The sequence below is a fragment of the Halichoerus grypus genome, chromosome 4, assembly GCF_964656455.1.
Source record: "Halichoerus grypus chromosome 4, mHalGry1.hap1.1, whole genome shotgun sequence".
Taxonomy (NCBI): Eukaryota; Metazoa; Chordata; class Mammalia; order Carnivora; family Phocidae; genus Halichoerus; species Halichoerus grypus.
The window spans coordinates 173,428,346-173,449,184 of record NC_135715.1 but is presented as its reverse complement, the minus strand read 5'-3'; the positions used below and the strand labels follow the sequence as shown (position 1 = coordinate 173,449,184).

General features: G+C 48.0%; 1 protein-coding gene across 10 annotated transcripts in view; it reads right to left on the bottom strand.

Annotated features, from left to right (window-relative positions):
• SMARCAL1 (SNF2 related chromatin remodeling annealing helicase 1) overlaps positions 1 to 18,626 on the bottom strand; it is a 57,492-nt gene extending 38,866 nt beyond the window's left edge. Inside the window, exons 1-8 of one of the 10 annotated variants that reach the window (XR_013447364.1) lie at positions 18,348 to 18,626; positions 17,193 to 17,227; positions 15,907 to 16,796; positions 15,105 to 15,155; positions 11,250 to 11,483; positions 9,238 to 9,288; positions 4,540 to 4,726; positions 903 to 1,053 (exon numbers count right to left, since the gene is read on the bottom strand). Coding sequence is in view for 9 of the 10 variants with exons in the window: in XM_078071296.1 (XP_077927422.1) it covers positions 903 to 1,053; positions 4,540 to 4,726; positions 9,238 to 9,288; positions 11,250 to 11,483; positions 15,105 to 15,155; positions 15,907 to 16,738 (1,506 nt within the window). In the remaining variant the exon portion in view is untranslated. The remainder of the gene's footprint in view (positions 1 to 902; positions 1,054 to 4,539; positions 4,727 to 9,237; positions 9,289 to 11,249; positions 11,484 to 15,104; positions 15,156 to 15,906; positions 16,797 to 17,192; positions 17,228 to 18,347) is intronic. The other 9 variants (XM_078071296.1, XM_036085328.2, XM_036085330.2 and 6 more) reach the window with 9 other exon arrangements.
• Between the last annotated feature and the right edge of the window lie 2,213 nt (positions 18,627 to 20,839).

Sequence of the window (20,839 nt, the reverse complement as noted above, 5' to 3'; positions counted from 1 at the left end):
CGGAATTCAGGTCACAAGGACGGGGGGAAAAATGAAGTATTGTTGTGATGCACGTTCAGTTGGAAGGGCATGTCTGGGCCTCAGGCTGACCAGCGACAGGCAGAGCCGCCTCTTCCCCACAAGTGGCTCGCGGGGGGCTTAGTAAGGAGCCAGCGTGTGAGGAAGCAGCTGCCATGAGTAGCAGAGAGCTGGGAAAAGCTACAGACGATGAATTAGGTCTCCTTTCTCCAGCAAGTTTGCTTCTATGGGTGTTTATTCATTTCACGGAAGCACTCTGATCCCTGGATTTATGGCCGACAAAGCTCATGGCCGAGTGCTAAGGCAATGTCCACATCAGGTTCTTCAGCTGTAACGGCCCCCGGCTGACAGCGAACATCCTGCCCACACCACCCTCTGCAGGGTGCACAAACCCTGATCCTACAGCTCAGGAGATGCCCCTTCGAGGTCCAAGAACGCCTCCAACTACCAGTGAGCCTGCTGCTTCACCTCGCTGAGATTCAGTTTTGTCATCCGTAAACGGGTTTAATACCAGCTGCGTCCACTCGCACACAGCTGCTGTGGGATTCAGGGAAATAAAGGAGGTAGCCGTTGTGAACCTTCCGTGTGGTCCAGGCAAGCGGGGTGAGCAGCAGGGGCATAGGAGGTGCTCAGGAAGCGTCTGCTGCCAGAGAGCGGCAAGTCTGAGCCCGGAAGCCCTCGGCTTTCTTCCCTAAAGGTATAACCTGATTCTAGTTCGGAAAACCATGAGCCTGGCCTCCGAAGGCCACCACCTCCTCTCCCTCCCTCCTTCAGCTGACACAGGATCTTCTAAAGCTCCCCAGGCCCTGTCCCCAAATTGTTATTTGATTGCTTCAACACTGAGGACACTTCCTGGTAAAAATCACAACACAAGGAGAACTGACCTGCTCCCAGGTGAAGCGCACAGATGACGGGACCACCACCAGGAGCGGCCACTCCTTCCGGTAAAAGGCCGCGATACAGATGGCTTGGATGGTCTTCCCCAGGCCCATGTCGTCAGCCAGCAGCAGGCGGCCTCTCTTCGCTATGGCAAAACTGAAAGCAGACGAGGGAAGGACAGGGGCGTGGCAGGTCCGTCAGGGGTTAACCCGCCATCATGCCACCAGGTAAAGCAATACGCGCCACTCAGTGTGGGCCACTGCAGTACGCAGCACGGGCCCTGCTCCCCCAGAGACGGAAGACAGGAGCCAATAGGGGACAGCATGATAGCAATAATACTAAAGAGTCAAAATAGAGACAATGTGGAATGGTGGTCAAAAGGTAGAGAGAGGCTCTAGAAGACAACTGGGTCACGGAAGCCAAGGGAGGAAGCTTCCAAGAGAGGCAGCCCCCTCCGCCCAGTGCAGGCAAGACCTGGAGGAGTGAGAGGGGGGGAGACTGGGAAACAGCCCCTAAACAGGGGCCAGAAGGGGCAGTCTTGTTCACGTGAGACGTCTGCCTAGAAGGGAAGGGAAGGGAAGAAGGAAGAGATGGTGGCATCAAAATCAGGCTTTCTCAAGGTCAGAGAGGACGTTTATGCACAGGGGCAAAGGGAAGGAGCGGCAAAGACAGAGGACGCTGCAGAAGAGCACAGCCCGAGGGAGGACAGCGCCAAGGTGTCTGTCTGTCTACCGGGGAGCACCAGCCTCAGCAGCGTCTCCTCCACCAGCAGCCGCCAGGACCCCTCAGCCCTCCAGTGCTACAACTCCTGCTGACATTTTGTGAAGAAGGGCACGCTCTTCCACTCTCCGGGAGCCCGACTGGCCTGCAGGCCATCCCAGTTCCACCGCTTCGCAGCGGGGTACCTTCCCCGCAAGTTATCTCACCTCCTCGTGCCTCAGCCGTGACAAGGGAACAAAAGGACCCGCCCCAGAGATCCTCATCAGGGTTTAACAGAGCTAATGTTCAGGGCACTGACTGAGTGCCTGGCACCACGTACGTGCTGGCCAAGTGTTTCTCTTCTAACCACTATTCCACAAAAAAGAGAAAAATGATCAAGATGAATGCTAAGGACTTGCTTGACTCACAAATGAATCAGTGAAAAGCAAAGAGGATCCCAAGTGCCAGATGTCTGGTCTCCTGCTCCAAACACCGGCCCTCTTTCATCTCAATTCCTGAAAAACTGATCATTTGCTCGGAAGCCTGAGAATAAGCCTGTGGACGAGCTCTTTTTTTTCCCTTCTCACACAGACAAGGCAGCGAGTGTAGCCCCCTCTGATCAGCAGGGGGTACGGTGGACAGAAGTTGCAGGCTGCGGGGGGCCTCTCTGAGTTGCCTGTCCTTCAAAAGCCAGCACTCAGCAAAGGCGGCAGAGTGAGCAGTGAGTCTGCGGGTGGTAGGAGCCGGCTCACCCGGGCTCGGCGGACGACACGCGTCATGTCACAGCACTGCTCTGTCCCCCCAGCGGCCACGGCAGCCCACCAGGGGAGGCAGCACCCCGTCTGCACCCCCGGGGCCGTGACCACCATGTGCCTTCCGTGGCAAGGAAGGGAGCCCGGCGCGGTGCCACCTCACCTCTCCGACAGGCTCAGCCTCTTCTCGGCACATCTGCCCCGGTTAAATCTTCTAGACTATTTCCAGGATCAACCCTCCACACAGATGGATGGGGGAGGCAAGTGTGAAAAAGATTCATTTTCTACCTCATTTTTTAGTTTACAAAACTGACAGCCAGGGCGGATGGGGGCACCTAAGCAACAGACCATGGAGGACCCTCTGCTTCAGCCATTTGCAACGTCCCTATGGTTTGTCCATCCGGTCATTCTCAAAGCAGAAGAGACCCTTGAAATTCGTGGTCTTTCCTTTTTCCCCTGCCTTGAAGTAGCCCAACTAAGGAACAAAGTGGCCAAAAATGAGAACAAAGGAAATGCCTAACAGAGAAACAAGCACACAGCTGGACGCCATTTTCGACAGGGCAGTCGATACAACACAAGTGCTGTGCTCATCATCACAAAACGTGGATTTCAGCTCCAATTCCCACTCTTGGAAGCTGAGTGACTTTGGGCAGATGACTGTCATGCTGGGTCTCACCTCACTCATCCGTTAAAAGGAACCTTTTAGATGTTAGAGGAACCTGATATATATCTAAGAGACTTTCCTCCATAAATTTAAGGGTGTTTTCCTTGTAGGTCTTATAAAACCAACATGGAACTGCCAGCCCTTTTGCCTCAACACCAAAATCCTCCTCTTCAGAGAATGAAAGTTAAAATCTGGATTTAACTACACAGTTTTGAAGAAAGGCTGTAAGTACCATTAGTGGTTTCAGAACCACAGGGAAAAAGATGGAAGCTGCTGACCGGGCTCTGGTTCTGGCTCCCATCAGGCCTGGGGGGCCTCCACACAGAGCCATTCGACGGGACAGCCTAACTGGCAAGGCAGCATGTATCCACGGGCCCAGGATCTCTAATGGGGCCCAGGGGAGCTTGGGCACCAAAGACAGAGGCTGCCCGGGGGTGGGGGTGGGTAACCTCTCAAGCAAGATGAAGTTGTGCAAAGCGTGTTATCTGAGACAGATGGAACTGGGAGAGAAAACGAGGGAAAGGGTGTGAGCAGAGCTGGGACCACGGGAATGCAGGGAGGGTGACTGTGCCCAAATCAGAGAACAAAATCCTGTCCAAGAAGGTGGCCAAGCTTTTACCAAAACCTCACGAGGAGGCTGCCTGTGGGCAGGCTGTCTTCATTCGCCAGGTCCATGATGATTTACTTTCTTCCCTTATCCAGGGCTATATCCCCAGCCACACCGTCGAATGACAGATGAAGCTCTTACCATCTCTTTCCTCTCCTTGACCTCTAGTATTTTCACTAGAAGGCAAGTTCAAACCTGTCATTTGGCTTCTCCCGAGAAGCTCTGGAAAACAGGACAGGTCATGATGTGGGCTTATCTTCTATAAGCCCACATCATGACCTGTAAGAATATAATAAGAATAATAAGAATACCCTGACTTTCTTTTGGAAAACCACCACCTTCTACTCTCAGTCCAAGTAACTCGGGGACAGGGGGAGCTACCAGCTGGCTCCAGGGATGTGCCTGTCATCCAGCCTCACCAATGAGACTCCCCAGCCCCCAGGCCACAGCGACTGGTTCTGGCATCAGCACCAGATCTCAGGCCCACCAGGCCTGATTCCACGCCCGTCAGTGTCGGGCCCACCAGGAAAGAGGTGCTTAAGCTGGGTTGCTGAGCTCTAGCCACCACACCTGAGGAGCACCTGGCTGAGAACAAAGCAAACTGAGGAGAAAGCTGAGGGTGGGACAGAGAGTTCTGATGAGATCTTTGGAGACCTTGGTTTTCTACTACCTACACTGAGAAATCTCTTTTCTTGAACCAGTCTGAGTTGGGTTTCTGCACACCTGGATCCACAGTCCTGATTAACTCATGGAATCTGAAATCAATGGTTATAATCAGGCTTTGCTTACAGCACACCTGGCTGTGTAAGGCCTAGATGCTTCTAGATGTCCATGAAAGATGAGTGTTCTTAAAAGAGAGCATCTGAACCCAGTTTGTATGAGTCATGAAGCCCAGGTGAGAGGAAGACCCAAGAACCTACTTGACTCCGGCTCTCTGGAAGGGCAGCAGATTGGACACAAGCTTGGGGTCCACTCCAGAAAGGTCTGCCTCGGGGATGGGTTCTGTGAGACAGGGAGACGTCTTCTCTAGCTGTGACGCGAATGCCAGGGTGAGTGTCTTGGGCAGAGGATCCAGCTGAACTTGCGGAAGGCAGCCCACGCTCTGGACTAGAAAGGACAGAGGTGTATGACTTGGAGGGAAATGCCCAGGAGAGCTAAGGACAGCAAAGGGGCTTGAAATACAGAGCTCAGTGACTGGAATTCTGCTGTGTGCCACCTTCTCAAAACGTAACTGGAGAGAAAACGAGGGCTGACAATCGCATCCTGAGCAAGTACATAAACCTAGAGAGCTAATGCTCCCTCTCTACTCCTGGTTTCTGCAAATAAGAGGGCAATCACAAATGCCAAATTTATTTTCTACACTACACGGACCCTGGGAAGAATTGCAGATGTTTCTGTGACTGATTCTTTTTTAACCTAAAGTAACTTAAAAAAAATTATCTTAGTATTCCCATTCAAATAAGGACCCATATTCTTAAAAACCAGTCCCGAAAGACCCATAAAAAAAGCAAAATGCAGAATGAATAAATCTTGTCGTGCTTCCATTCTCTTTTTCTTTGGGTTTTGATGTTCGAGAAGTCGAGAACTCTACATTACCTGCTGCCGATAGGCAAGGAAGCGCTGTGCTCCATTCAGAGCAGCAGTTAGGTGTTTCTAAGGAAGATCAGGAGGACAGGAGGGCTATTTACAAACAACAATAGCAATGACAAAGGGCAGGGCCCGCGCTAAGGCCACCAAGTGATAAAAATACAAGTGGCCCTGCGCCCTTGTGGCCTTCCCCTAAGAGAACACTGATCTCCCCGTGCGAGAGGGGAGTTTGAGTGTGACATCAGCGGTGAAGTGGGTGGGAAGTCCCTTGGTCTGGAAGCGACTGGACAGCACCCCACCTAGCCTCGAAAGCAGGTGCTGGCAAGCTAAACCGGCCTACTGCCTGCTTTTGTAAAGAAAGTGTGACGGAACACAGCCATGACGACTTGCTTATGGACTACCCATGGCTGTGGGCTTGCCACAACGGCAGAATGGAGCTGGCGGGAGACCACACAGCCCACAAAGCGTAAAGTCTCTATTATCCATCCGGCCCTTTACAAAAATAATTTACCCACTCCTGCTATGCTCAGAGTCTAAACTATTACCAAGAGTGACCACTGCTCTGACTCTTTCAATTAAAGCTTGTATTTAGGGGTCTTTACTTTCCTTCCAGGTTCCAGATCCCCTTATATAATGGATGGGGAAATCTCCCCTTCCAGTCAGACCCATTATCTCAAGTGGGAAAAACTACTTCATGAAATGAAAGTAAATTAATTTCAATGATTTTTGCTTTTTGAAGGAATTTAGCCTCACCTGACTTTAAAATTAAGAAGGGAGAAAAAAAAAGCCGCTTTATTTAGTAGAGAAACAGAAAAGAATAAACCAGAGATACAAATAAAACAGGTAATTCTGGGGGTAGGAGAGAGACAAGTTAAAAATTAAAGACGATAGGCCTAGACATCCCTGGTGGTAGAATTATCATCCAGCTACTAATCACAGCCCGCTGTCCTATGGGTTGTAGCTTTCAAGATGTCCTTTGAAAAATCTAACTGGAAGAGTAACTACTGTTTGCAGATCTTTGACTGCTCTTTATCCTTTACCTTGCATGGACACCCCAGGTGTCACTGTAACCCTCCAAGGGGTTAACTGTTTTCAGGAACCTGGTAGAAGGACCAAAATAAAAAACTGGGTGTATTTCATTTCTCCCCAATATTATTTGAAATTCTAAGGTTGTTGGTTCTGTATTCCATACGGTCATGTGTTTTCCTAATATCCTCACAAGCATTCCAAGTTCATTGCCACACCATCAACTGGCTACCATTGCAAATACTGATCTGAATATGGAGGGCTGAGCCATCTACTGCTACCTTAAGTCGCTTTGTGTTCTCAATATATTTAAATCCATTTCCGTTTTTTGCTAAATGTATATACCAGTTATTTCTGGAAACGCCTTGTGTGAACAGAATCACCACGGTAAGAAATTAGGTAAGGTTGGCGGCTTTAATATAAAAGAGACTTGCCATATTGATGGAGAAATACATTTTATGCCTCCAAATTAAATCTGAACATGCTGATTTCTGCACACTTCAGGAGACTGAGCACCCCATGTGCTTTCAGAAACCATTTTCATTTTAATCCTGGTGATCGCCAGCACTCGAATACCTGATGGAAGCTAAGAAAAGGCCTGATGATCTGGCTGGTGTGAAATGTGGTGCTTTGTAAGCATTATGCTCTTCCAGCCGTTCAAGAGGAAAAAGCAACCTCCACTCTGTCCCCCACTGAACTACTACCTCCATAATCCTGTGCTGCTAGTTCAGCCAAGTGGCTATGTTTCTGAGAAAGCCCCCCAGTTCGCGGATGTCCTTTCCAGGGGCTGGAAGATGACAGGAGTGTGCTGTCTGGCTTCATGAGTCATCTAGAAATCGTTTCTGTAAAATAGCTCTTTGGCAGAATGCTAGTGAGCTACACAGCAGAGAGATGTTAATGTTTTCAAATAGCAGCTGACAAGACAAGATCAGTGAGGGGGATGCAGAACCCTTCTGGACTGTGACAGCCTGGGGAAAACAAAAGGCCTTATGCCAATTTCACTGTGGGCAAAAGGCCTCAAGTCACTGAGAAAAGAGGGAGAGGGAAGTTCTCAGATCCCCCTTATCTAGAGAAAATAATCATCACCACGTCATCAGTGAGCATTCATATACTCAGAAGGTCTTATTGTCATTTAATGAGTTTCGTATGCACACGTTCACTAGCTCAGGGTCATTAAGCTAGCTTCGCACACGAGGAACAAGACCTGGGCTGTGGGGAGAGGTGTGGGGTCCCCGTGCTTACAGCTGGTGAGCAGTGGAATCGTCTCCTCAGCTTCTTGTTCACGAGTCTGGCTTCTACGTTTCCAAATGGGTCACGTTACAAAGTCAGGGTCACCTGTGTGGCCTGATCTCCATCATGGACTTTATTGTGACCCCGTAATGCTCCGGGAAGGGAAAACAACGGGTTCCTTTCTCTGGGTTCAAGCTTTTCACTATCTATGAAGTGGGAGAATCTGTCTTCTCTTCCATAAGACGCTGTATTGACAAGCCAGCACTTAAAACAGCAATCTGATTCCTAACTCTAGAATTCTTAACTCCAGATCCATGGAGTTCTTAATATCAAATGCAAAATTTTACGTGTGGCCATTATTGTGCATTTTTCTGGGTGAAGAATCTGTCATTTTCCTCAGACATTTCAAAGTGTATGGCCTACACAAGATTTGGACCCATTATATAATGTCACATGAGTCGCAAGTCACGGTTTTTTGTTACATTCCTCTGCTCTGTCCAGATCCTGCTTCACATGTTGGTCCACAAAAGTCATTCTTTATGGCTAACATTTTTATGTATCTTTCTGTGGTTGAAAAACAAGGGGGCAAGAAGGAAACACTCCCATTGCTCATCAATAATTCAGCTCTGGCCAAATAGTTCACTGTGAATCACAAGTTCCAAACAGCAGCGGCCACGGGGTCTCAGCTCATCAGGCCTTTGCTGATACTAAATAAGGATCTCATCACATTCAAACTTAACCTTGAGTTTGCAGCAAGTCTCTCTGCAAGGAATCAAAGGCACTTCCCTTACACTGAATTTCTGGCAGTAGGGCAGATACGGATTGAAGACCCCTTCTTTCACTGAAAGGACGGGGGGACCCAGAATGTTGGATCACCCCTGCCCGATGTCACCTCCTAAGTCACATGAGGAGGAGACTGAGGGAAAAAACCCAGCTCTTCCGTCTTGCTGACAGCCCTGGCCTGCTGGGCAAGATGGGCAACGACTTGGAGCTCCTCGGATGGAGCTTGTCTCTCCTGGTCTGACTGGGACCAGACTGGCTGCGAGGCCCAATACGTCCTCAGGGGGCCAAGCAGGAGGAACTGAAGGTGTACCAACTGCAGACCCACTGCGGGCGGGTGACAGCTGGGTAGATGGGTGACAGATGGGCGTACCAGGACAGGCTGAGCCGTGCCCACGTCCCCCGCTCTCAGGCACACTAGAATTTAGTGCCCCGCCCATGCAGAGCACAGAGACGAATGGTGAGCCCGAACAGGCTTCTCCTTCCTATTCTTACACCCATACACATCCCTTCCCTTGGTCAGTCTCCAAAGTGCTTATTAAGTGAGTGTGCATCCAGGCCTATTACAAAGCCCGTAACCACTCAGACCCTCTGACTCTCACTGATCATCTGGTTCTAGAAGTAAACCGAGAGCCTGTTCTTAGAGGGAATCTACAGTGGCTCCCATCTACGCTAAGAAGACCTAGTTCACGTCCGATGCCCAAAGTCCCCATCTAACACTTCTCTCACGGGCCTTAGGAATTTGACGAGCACCGCCATACTCTGATGGAAGAGGGGGCCCTGCGTCTGCTGGGCAGCTGGAAAGCCACCATCTCAGCTGCCTGGGAACATCTTCGCCCTCACTTGTCCTGTGCACAAGTATGTAAAATTACCACACGCGGGGAGTCAGGGGCCGTGGGGAAGTCGTCTTCCTCTAAAATATGTTAAATTTAAGACAGATAATGATGAAAGCTTAACACTAGCATGATATAAAACAAGCAAGGTAGGCATCTCACTTAGTTTATTGTGTTCTTCCAAGAGAAAGTTCCACTTCCTGGTCTTGACATCTGCAATGACAAGAAACAAACAAGCAAGCGTGACACCCTGCACCCTCCTGCTGGGTGACTACATTACTCATTCATTCCCTGGTTCCAGAAATCTCCAGTAAGCTAGGACACTGTGGCTGGGCCTGGACCTGGCACTGGGGATACAGAAACGGAGGGTACCTGCCCTCGAGGCTGTCAGAGAATTCAGGGAGAAAAGACAACCAGAGACAGCAACGATACCACACTGTTAAGGGGGTGACGAAGGGTCCTACGGGGACCTACGGGCATCCGTGACCAGGGATGGCCCGGAAGGTCCGAAATGCCCTCCATTTCCAAGATAGCAGTAATAATGGCAGCTTACATTTAATCAGTGCTTACTTGAAGCCAGGCATGGTGCCAAGAGACTCACATGCGCCATTCCTCTGCTCCTCACGACCCTAAGAGCCGGGCACTATTATTAGCTCTCTTTCACACACAGGAAACAAGCTGCATGTAGTCAGAGTGGTCAAATAGCCTACGTTCAAATCCCGGTTCTGCCACTTCCTGTGTATCCTTGGGCAAATTATGTAACTTCTCTGTGCCTCAGTGCCCACACATGAAAAATCAGGACACTGCAGCCCCTGCCCCAAAATGTGTACAATGGGGCACCTGGGTAGCTCAGTCAGTTAAGATTCTCTCTCTCCCTCACCTCCTCCTCCCCCAAATAAATAAATAAAAAATAAAATGCTTATGAACATGTGTCTGGCAAACAATGAGCGCTCAAAAGAAAGCTGGCAATTCTATCAGACACCATCTGCTGATGAGTACAGTGCAGCCCACACCATGTGCAATACCGACCACGAAGGGCAAGCATCTCAGTACCCAACACCAGCTAAGTTCTTAGAGTTTCCCTATCGATCTGCTTCTGAGAAAATCACGACAGCTTCCGCTAGATAAATGCCTTCTGGACAGCAGACGTTAAGTCTTCTCTGCATCATCACTGAGAAAGCCAGGTGTTGAGGGAATGAGCGGCATAAACACAGTGAGTCGGGGTCCGGGGTTTAAAAAGCAAGGTAGCCCAGGTATAACCTGACAGGTCACGTCAGGGGTGAGGTATTCTCCCACTTGGCGGAATGCACACAGGCCATGTGCACTGGCCTGTAAGGGTGACCCCCACAATGAAGCTGAAAATCCAAGGGAGCAGAGGAGGCCAAGAACGCTGGCTCTCGTGCATCTGGCCCATCTCATGACTCAGGCCAGGCCCGGCCAGTCTCCCTTAAGTCCTACCAGCAGGCTGCCCTTGTGAGTTAAAACTCTATCCAAGGAATACAAATGTTACAGCCAGCATCACCCTCCTCCTGAAGGAGCCCCAAACCCTGAGGAAAGCTCACGGAGCAAGTATTTCTGGAGAGGCGACCTCCATGACATCGCCTGAGCATGAGGTCTCAGAAACATGAGGTGTTACAGGTCTGCTTCCTACTTACCTAAGGAAAAGACTAAAACCATTTCAAGGATGGAAGAATAGCGATCCATAAAAGCCACGTGGTTTTGTAAAGCGACATGGCCCAGGCTGAGAATGAAACCCAGCAGTTCCAAATTCTAATACAACTTCTGCGCCTGATTCTGATAGGGCACCTTCTGAAGAGCCTCACAAAAAATAAAGCAGAACTGCTCTGCTTGGGCCAGTGGTTTCCAATTCTGGCCACCTCCAACGAATTAAATCAGCATCTCTGGGTGGGCACCAGGCATCACGGATCGCTCTGGGAGTGGGGCTTGGCAATCTGCTTTAACAAGCCCTCCAGGCAGTTTGGATGCGTGCTCCAGTCTGACAACCACGGACTCAGTCTACCCAAGGGCATTTACTTTTATGGCATATGTCTGTGTTTCAAGCTCTCCTAAGGACACAAATCATTTCTGAACATTCAAACAGAGAAGAAAATAACCTGCTCGGAGATCACAGACCACTCTGCATCCCAGGAATCAGGCAAGGGCCAATTACTTGCCGTAATTTCTGGACTCCATCTGCTTGAACAGTGCAATCAGGTCTTCGGAGTAGCCGATGTCTGCCTCGAAGCGGACCCGGGAGATGAGCACACATTGCCCTTTGACAAAGGCCAGGGAGGGAGCTGAAGGCAGGCAGGTCTGGGCCACGCCAGCGGTGGAGGGTGACCCCCTGCTGTCCTCCGCCCCTTCCAAGGGCTGCAGGGTGACCGTGGGGAGGCTCTGGGCTGCTTTCACTGCGGAAGAAAAGGAGAGATGTGATAAGGTGGCTGACTTCCACACGGGGAGGGAAGAAGCATGGTTAGATCAGGACGGCTTGCAAGTGCGCTTTCACTGGGGCATGGGGAAGTCCAGTCTTCACTGAATGTAACTTCTGCTCCTTAAGTGTTCAAGTTACAAAACCTGCAACTCAGAAACGAACAGGGGAAGGAGGGGTCTCACCAAGATGCGCGAACTTAATGGATAATTGCTGCTGCTGTTTCAGCCACCGAAGCCAACGGCCCAGGAATTGCCCCCTAACCCGATCCCCAGGCCCTGGCTGCTCCTACTTGGAGAGCCAGGGAAAGAGACAGAACCGTCAGCCCACAAATGCAGTTTTGAGCCTGATTTTATGTGTTACGGATGCACTGTAGAGATTAGCAGATTTGACTACATAAAACTGTCAAAAAAAAAAAAAAAAAAAACCCAAACGGAATTGAAAGGCAAAACTACCGAATAAAGATTTTTCAAGAAATCGGAGTAGAGCTGGCACTTGAGAAAATACTAAGACCACAAAATGTAAGAAGACAGAGATGTCATGAACTTGGCGGGGGCGGAGGGGGAGAATGTAACAAACTTCTGGAAAAATGTTCAACTTCACAAATAATCAGAGAAATAAAAAGCCATTTTTACTCATCAAATTTGCAAGATTAAAAAAAAAAACCAACCAGGTGTCTTGCATTGCTAGCTGGGAATAAACCTTTTGAAGAACAATTTGGCAATCTAGAACAAGAGTCCTAAACAGTGATCATGATTCCACTTCCAGGAATCTGCCCAAACCAACAACCGAAAATACAGAGTTATGGAGGAAGGTATTCCTACAGCTTTAATCCTGGGCAAACTGGGAGCAGACAAGTGAAACAAAAACAAAAAAAAATTTATGACATATTTATACCGTGGAATGTTATACAGCCATTTCATTTTTCTTTAGGGAGAAGTTTTGGAAAAGACAAAAATACAAAAACCAATATTAAGTTCAACAGCATGAAATCCTTTTCTTAGGGCTCGAAGTGTCCAATAAGGGACCTGTATTGTCATTGCTCAGAATCAGTGGCTAATGTTCACCATTACAATAAAAATACTTCTGCTGGAACACTAAGTAAAAAAAGCAAGATAAAAATCCTATTATGTAGATAAAATGTGTATTTTTTTTTTAAAGATTTTATTTATTTATTTCACAGAGAGAGACACAGCGAGAGAGGGAACACAAGCAGGGGGAGTGGGAGAGGGGGAAGCAGGCTTCCCATGGAGCAGGGAGCCCGATGTGGGGCTCGATCCCAGGACCCCGGGACCATGACCTGAGCCGAAGGCAGACGCTTAACGACTGAGCCACCCAGGTGCCCCAAATGTGTATATTTTAACGCACAGAAAAAAGGCTGGAAGGAGCAAAACCAAATGTTAATAGTGGTTAACTAAGGAGATTACAGGGGAACAGCTGTTATCTTTACACGACGATATCCTTTCCACATGTTCTACAATGTGTGTGTGGGAGGGTTAAAAAGGCAAAATCCACAGGTATGCCTAAAGCAAAATGACAGACTGACAGTCTTTACACGTTAATTGATAAAAAGGATAACCTACTAGGAAGGCACATCATAAAAACTATCTGAAAATTAGGAGCACAACCTAACATTGTGTCGTCCAATCCCCATGTTGTACACCTGCTACAAATGTAAGTGTGTGTCAACTGCACTGCAACAGAGGGAAAAAAGAACAAGGATAAACGCACAACTCCACAATGACTGCACAAGTGTTCAAGGGACATCTCAGGAAACAGCAAGTCAAGTGTATGAAATGCTGGTAAAGACAAAGATGAGCTAAGTAATTCGTAATCGGTAAAATTCATTCAAAAGCTATATAGAGAATTTTGTGCCCAATAACCAGTTTTTAAAAAAGATGTGGGGCATTACCAAAAGCAACCATCCGACGAAGAAAACCAAAATCAATCTGCAAAAGCAGAAGTTATCCAAGTCACCATGCACTGTGAGCGCGGGAGGAAGAAGACGGTAATACAAACAATACCATGGTCGTGGAAATCACTGGTTTAAAATGAGCAAAAATGAGAAACCCAGGTGTTGAAACCTGCAGTCTTAATGCAGAGTATGGGCTCTCCCCCTCCCTAAATCCCTAACACAGGGATTAAAATAACAGTAAAAGTGAGCGCCCCCCTCCCCCAGCCCCCGCAAAAGGTCACCAGCCACTACCAAAGAACCACCCAATGCCACACATTTGAAGAGGTGGATGCCAAGGAAAGACAGGGGAGATTGTGCAGCGGGCTGTCCCATCCGTGCTGGTGACTCCAGAGAATTCTACCCCAGGCCCCACACCTGCAAAGTGACCTCCTCGTCATGCATCTTCGCCTTTCCCCTTTTTGAACTGGGTGGGGAAAGAGAGCATCGAAATGGCTTTGGGAAGAGAGGAGGAAAAACGGGCGGCCAGAACATCCAGGGCTGACGTGCTGGCAGAGGGAGAGGCTCCGGGCACCAAGAGGTGACGAAAACCTTCGTGTAAGAGTCAACAAAATCTGAGAAGACAGAGGGGTGCCCTCGAGGGCTCTGACAACGGACCGCACTGGGTTAATGGGGTCCACTGGAGCCTGATGGGGCGACACCTTCGCCCTGCACCCTCAAGGGAACTGAACGCATGGAGCGCTGTGAGGACACGGCTGTCGGCGGAGCTGTTCCTGTCAGGGCAGCCCGGCTGCCTGTCATGGCTGGAGCCAGCAGCCCCGTGGGAACATGGGCTCTGAAGTCAGGCTGTCTGGGTCTGAATCCCGGGCATACAACTCAGTGGCTGTGCGACCCAGTTGTAGTTACTTATCCTCCCTGGGCCTCAGTTTTCCCATCTGTAAAAACGGTTGTTGTGAGAAGTGGAAGAGTTCGCGTATGCAGAAAAACCTCATTTTACTGCTCTTCGCTGTGCTGTACTTCCCAGATACGGAGCTGTTTTTACAAGGTGAAGGTCTGTGGCAACCCCGCACGGACCAAGTCTAGTGGTGCCATTTACCTAAAAGCACTTGCTCACTTCCTGTCTCTCTGTCACATTTTGGTAATTCTTGCGATATTTCAAACTCTTTCATTATTATTACATTTGTTTTGGTGATCTGTGATCGGTGATTACAACTTGCCAAAAGCTCAGGTGATGGTTGTAATGTTCCAGCAATCAAGTATTTCTAAATTAAGGTTTGTACATTGTTTTTTCAGGCATAATGCCATTGTGCACTTAACAGACTCCAATATAGTGTAAACATAACTTTTATATGCACTGAGTAACCAAAAAAGTCATCCGAGTCACTTTATTGTGCTATCTGCTTTGTTGCCGTGGTCTGGAACTAAACCCGCAATATCTCCGAGGTATGCCTGTATAAGGGGCTTAGAACAACCCGGCAGAGTGGATCCAGTAAGTGCTAGCTTTTGTTAATATAGTGACCTTCATCCAAGGAGTTGCCTCAATGGGCTGGCCATGAGTGAGAAGGGAGAAGGACACTGGGGTAGCGCCCTAAATGCCATCTAAACTATAAGCTAGACCCCATCTGCTGCTCTAGGAGCTTCTCAATACCAGGACTTCCCTGCATGCAGGGCAATGACATGCCTACTTACTTAGGGCACCGTAGTCGGTCATGCTGAAGTTCCACGTCTTGGTGGCAGGATCTGAAATGAAACAGAAGTACTTGGTTTGCCCATAACGAGACTGAAGACTGTCGTTCTGAGTCGTACTGAGACATTCAGTAAAAGCTTGTTTAATGAATGAATGAGTGCTCGGTTCGAAAAACAGTCGAATGAGAGCCCCTATGGATGTACAAAATCCCTGGGGGGGACAAACAGCAAATACAAATGAGGACAGTGCTTTTACTCCATATAGTGGAACTCATCAGGCCCTGGAACGTTATGGCCTCGCCTAAGAGGGCTGACGACAGACATGGGACTAGAATCCAAGTATAGTCAGGCAAACAGAATAAGGAGCAGGCCCTCTGGGCTGATGCTGAGCTAGCACATCCTGGCTCTGCCCTTCCAGAGGAAACAACAAGAGCGTCTTACTTCACCTCACTGAGCCAGTCCTATTGCCTTTAAAATGGAAATAACATTTACTTATCTCAAAAAGCTGTTGTTATGCTTTAGTGCTACAACACAAACAAAGCACCCTGCAGGGGAACTGGCCTCTCAGTAAATATTCATCCATTCTCCATATGGCCACGTGGCAGCCCCCAAGTTTGGCAGCTGTTGGAAGGAACATTTGTCTATTACAAAAGGAAACATGAGCTAAAACAGAAAATTTCAACAACTGGACAGACAGAATGTGCCAATGCACTCTCTTCATATTTATGAGAAACTGTTAGATTAAAAGAGACTTTAAAAATAGAAAAAAAAAAACATGTGAAGCACAAGATCGAAGCCTCATTACCGTAACTTCTGCTGGGTAGACGCTTAAAAACCGCAATGAGCTCTGCATTGTAGCCGATCTTCACCTGGAAACGATCCCCACTCCTTATGCACGTTCCCTTCTGGGAGCTTCCTGCTTTGTGGAGTGAGGCCCCCAATTTCTGTGGGCATCTTCCTTCTGTCCCAGGTGCCACGCTCCCTGAGCCACAGTTTGTGTCAGAAATGTCCTGCCCCGAGGTGGAGGGCCTCACTGCCTTGGCCTCTACTCCAGGATCCCTGGGTGGCTGTCCAAAGAAAGAAGCTGGTGTCTTCTGGAGACTCTTGGCTTTGGCCAAAGGCTCATGAGTTCTGTTAGCAATGGGTGTGGATCTGATCTCGTGTGAAGCCTGAGGATGACCTTGACCTAACATACCACCCAACAGCTGTTGGTTGGGGACCTCTGGAGGACTTTGTGCCAAGGGAGGAGAGATGCCAGTGAGAGTCATTTGACCTAATGGGCTGTGGCCCGGGCAGGCTGTGGGCACATCTTCTTGCCTCTTCCAGATCCCCTTTGCCTGCTCTGGAGCGCTTAGATGAAAACTGTGGGAATTAGGAGGTCTCTGGTCACCATTAGATGAACTATTGAGATTCTGCTGCATGAAAACAACACCATGGTTCACTGGCTTAGAAGGATCCCTGGGGAGGTTTGGGGGAGGGCCCTGCTTGGACTGGGAAGAGTTGGTGGCAATAATGGAGGAGCCAGAGCCTGCGCTCTGATGCTGTTCTGCTAATAATTTCTCAGCTCTACGGGCCAGAGCCTTTTGTCGGTTCTCTTCAATTTTTTTCCTCTGCTCCTCTGTAAGAGGCAAGGACATTTTAACAGGGAAATGCTTATGCAGGGATGTCAATCTTTAATCAGAAACTTGGCAGAAGCTGAGGAAGAAAAAACAATATTGAAATAAACATTAAATATATTTATTTTTCATACTCCTACCTTGATTTTAACAAGCTTTCCTCCAGGAAATGCACAATTTGCACAATCATGGGATATGTTAAAGGTTTCTTTTATAATTAAACATACACACAGGGATAGTAAGTAGCATATACTGAAATAAAGACCCTGACAAAAAAGCAAAGAGCAAGGTGAGATGGAATCCAAAACTAAAAAGGTATGTTAGCTGCAGTATTATTCTCCCTCTCATCCCCAGCCAATGTGAGTTAGCAGATCCCAAGGAAGTTATGCAGTGCATCCCAATCTATCAAATAATAAGACGACATTTCAAACCAGAATAATGGATTAAACTGACATAGACCAAAACAGCCACATACCATGGTGTGACACTTGCTAACAGACTCCTGCCAAACTGGAAGAAGGGAAGAAACATTAGCTTCACGTAGACTGCACGTTAAATTCACCCCTTTAATTCAATCCTGTTATCATTCCTGGCAAACCAAGCTGCAGGTGGCCAGGTGCAAGCCATAAAGCAGTGAACCTTAGTGCCTGCCTTCCAAAATGCACCACCGTGCAGCAACCGTGACTTTTTGGAAAAATAAGCAAAAAAAAAAAAAAAAGTAATGCATGCTCATTGTACAAACTCAGATGCTACAAAAAGATGTACAGAAAAGAGTAAAATTAATCTGTAATCTCACCACCCATCAGTAAGTACTGTTGGTGGTTTAGAGTAGTTTAGTTTTTTTTTTTCTATTCATATCCATAGATACATCCACATATTTAGAAGATACGTGTATTTATTACAAAAAAGGTTCATGATATACATTGTTTTGTATCCTGATTTTTTTCAATTAATTTACTCAGGACATTTCTCTATGACTAATACAATCTTTCACAATATTCTAGAATCAAGGAGCTGGACCCCAATTTCTCTGGCTTGGTTCAGACTAAGCCTCCATCCAACCCACTGCCACGTAATGTTTACAACGATGACATGGGAATGACTCCAGGAGCACTGCTGAGACTGAAAGGGTTCAAAGCTTTCCTTGTTGAAGACTCCCTTTGGGCAGAGCTCCAAAACATATGGGTTTCCATGGTACCCCCAGAGACCTCTCACCTCCTCCAACCACCAGTTAGGAAGGATTTGGGAAAGGCTTTGTTCCCGGGGCAGAGCTGAAGCCCTCAAGCTCCCTGGGTAACACACTCCTAACTTTCCAACCAGGGCTCCCCTACGTCCCCAAACTCTCCAGGCCTACGGCCGGGTCCGCCGCCTCCACGAGCCAGGGGAGGCGAGGCCAGGGGATGAAGTCTCACTGATCAGCCCCAAACCCTAAAGACATCCCACCACCCAGACTCCCCGCTGCCTCTTTGCCGGGACCCCTCCTCCAGCGGACTCTGCGCGGGCGCCTCCGGCCGGCCAGGCACTAAACGCCACGCCCCACTCCCACCCCTATTATCTCCACTTGGATTCACCCGTCCCCTTGGCCCACTCCCTCTTTCAAGCTGGCATTTGGTCTCGTCCGCCTTCTCACCAAAGGCGGGGAACTCGAGCCACGTTCGCGGCCACCCAGACCCCAGGAGCGTCTCCAGAGTCCTCCCCGCCAAGTTACCCTTCCGGGTGGGCGATTAGAAACCGGTATTCCACCTCCGCCAGCTCGCCCGCCTTACTGCCGCGCCTGGGCCTGGAGGGGGAGGGGCCCAATCACCGCAGAACTACGCTTCCCAAAGGGCAACGCGGTCGCAGTTACGCTTGACAAAGTGGGAGTGATGAGCCGGGAGACAGGACCGGTGCTGCAAGGTCTTCCGGGATTCGTAGTTCCGGCCGGGAGCCTGGCGAGAATTAGGCGATACGCAACAACGTGAGCGGGGCGGGGCGGGGCGGGGGCGGGGCTGGAGTGATGCAGCCTGGGAATTGTAGTCTTTGTTCCCACAAAGGTTTGGCCAAACACCACGTCTCGAAAGCCTGGAACGTTGAGGTTTCCAAAGCTGCAGTCTCGTGGTCTCAGCTGTCTCCAGGGACATCCCAGACACTGATTTCGTAGCTCTTAATAAAAAATATCTCCTGGAGCATCAGTTCTAGGTATTGATTACCTCGCAATTTAAGCCCCACCCGTTGTCCCAACTCCGACCTGACCTTTCCGGACTAGGAGATTTGGCCTCGTCATCATCGTCTTCATCGGTTGTTGTGCTGACCATTTCATGTAAATTTTCTTTTTTAATCCTCACGATAATCTTATGGACATGTGTTATTCGTATCCCGTTTTATAGATGGGAAAACTAAGACAGCTCTTTGCTAACTTTTTTCAAGGCTTTGTTAGGCTATTTGTGATTCTGATTCTGAAGTCCCTGCTCTTCAGGGAAAATTACTAAACTGACATTATGAGAGTCAGTTTACCCCATTTCTGAGCATCAGTACCCCTTTCCTCACACCATCAAGTCAATTATTACATATTGGTGTTAAATATAATATTTCTTTATCATCAGTGTACACATATGTTGCTATTCAGTTTTCAAACATGGCTCACTTAAAAACAAAGAGGTAGATCTCTGTTTAAGAATTTGGAAAAATGGCCAAGACATAATGTTAAGAAAAACAAAGCACAGCAATGTATATAGATTGAGCCATTAAAAAGGATGGATGGGTGGATGGATGGATGGAAGGAAGGAAGGAAAGGAAGGAAGGATGGAAGGAAAGAAGGCAGGCTTAACTATAAATGCATGTAACCTCATAGAAAAAGGTCTGGAAAGGAAACATCAAAACTCACTCTTCTTTTTAATCTATATTTTTCTGAATGATTTGGATTTTCTTATAATACTTATATAGAACTTGTGACTTTTGAAACACAAAATCATTTTTGAAGCATGTAAATTTTTTTTAAGATTTTAATTGTTTATTTCACAGAGAGAGAGCACAATCAGGGGGAGCTGCAGAGGGAGAGGGAGAGGGAGAAGCAGGCTCCCCTCCGAACAGGGAGCCCGATGTGGGGCTCGATCCCAGGACCCTGAGATCAGGACCCAAGCCAAAGACAGATGCTCAACCAACTGAGCCACCCAGGTGCCCTGAAACATGTAAATTTTTAACTGACAAAGACTTTGGCCTGTCTTAGTCCACTTGAGTGACATTAAGTACTAGAAAGTGGGCCAATCTCACTCTACCTCTTTTATGGCCAAGTAAGCACGGTGACTGTGTCTCCATTTTCTCCTCTGCAAAGTTAAGGTAGAAAACACCACCACCTTGCTAAATCTTGTTGTGCTGGGGATCAAAACAAGACAAGAGAAGTGTTAGTGAACTGTGAAATCCCAGAACAGATGCCAGATGGATGTTGCTATTGCTCGAGGTAAATCTTCTTGGTCTTTCATTTCTCTACACCCAGCATGAACTTTCTACTATACGGATGAACAGAAATTAATGAACACCTTTCCCTGCCCTTCCTGTTCCCCAACAGAGTCCATTAATTTGCTAAGAAAGTTGAGTGCTGTGCTCTTCACCTGTGTCTGCCCCCTATTTATATAACAGTGACTTCACTCTGTGGTGCTCAGTCACCTCTCCTGGAAAACGACGGATTGCCCTTTGATACCTACTAAGAGGGCATGTGGACCAGTGGAACTCGGATCCTAGATTTTATGGATCTTACCCCTCAAAGTCCCAATTCGGTAGGTCTGGCATTGGGACTAGAAGTTGCGATTACCTTTCTAGCTCTAACTTTCTAAAATTCTAGGAAGGGGAACTTAAAATAAGAATTCAGTAAAAAGAAAAAGAAAGAAAAAGAAAAATCGTCTTCAGAAAGAAATATAATCAGGTCCCACTTAATACTCACATCTGCTTTGCCAACAGCATCATCTGTTCTGTTGAGGCCTTGAGATAGGCAAGGCTTTTATTTATTTATTTATTTATTTATTTATTTATTTCCCCTATACTTCTGAGGTTCTTGAGGCAACTTAGAGTGAAAATTCACTCCTTAAAAGGTTTTTAAGGCCTGGAGGAGAGCACATGAGCCAAGGGATGGAGGGAGAAGAGAGGATA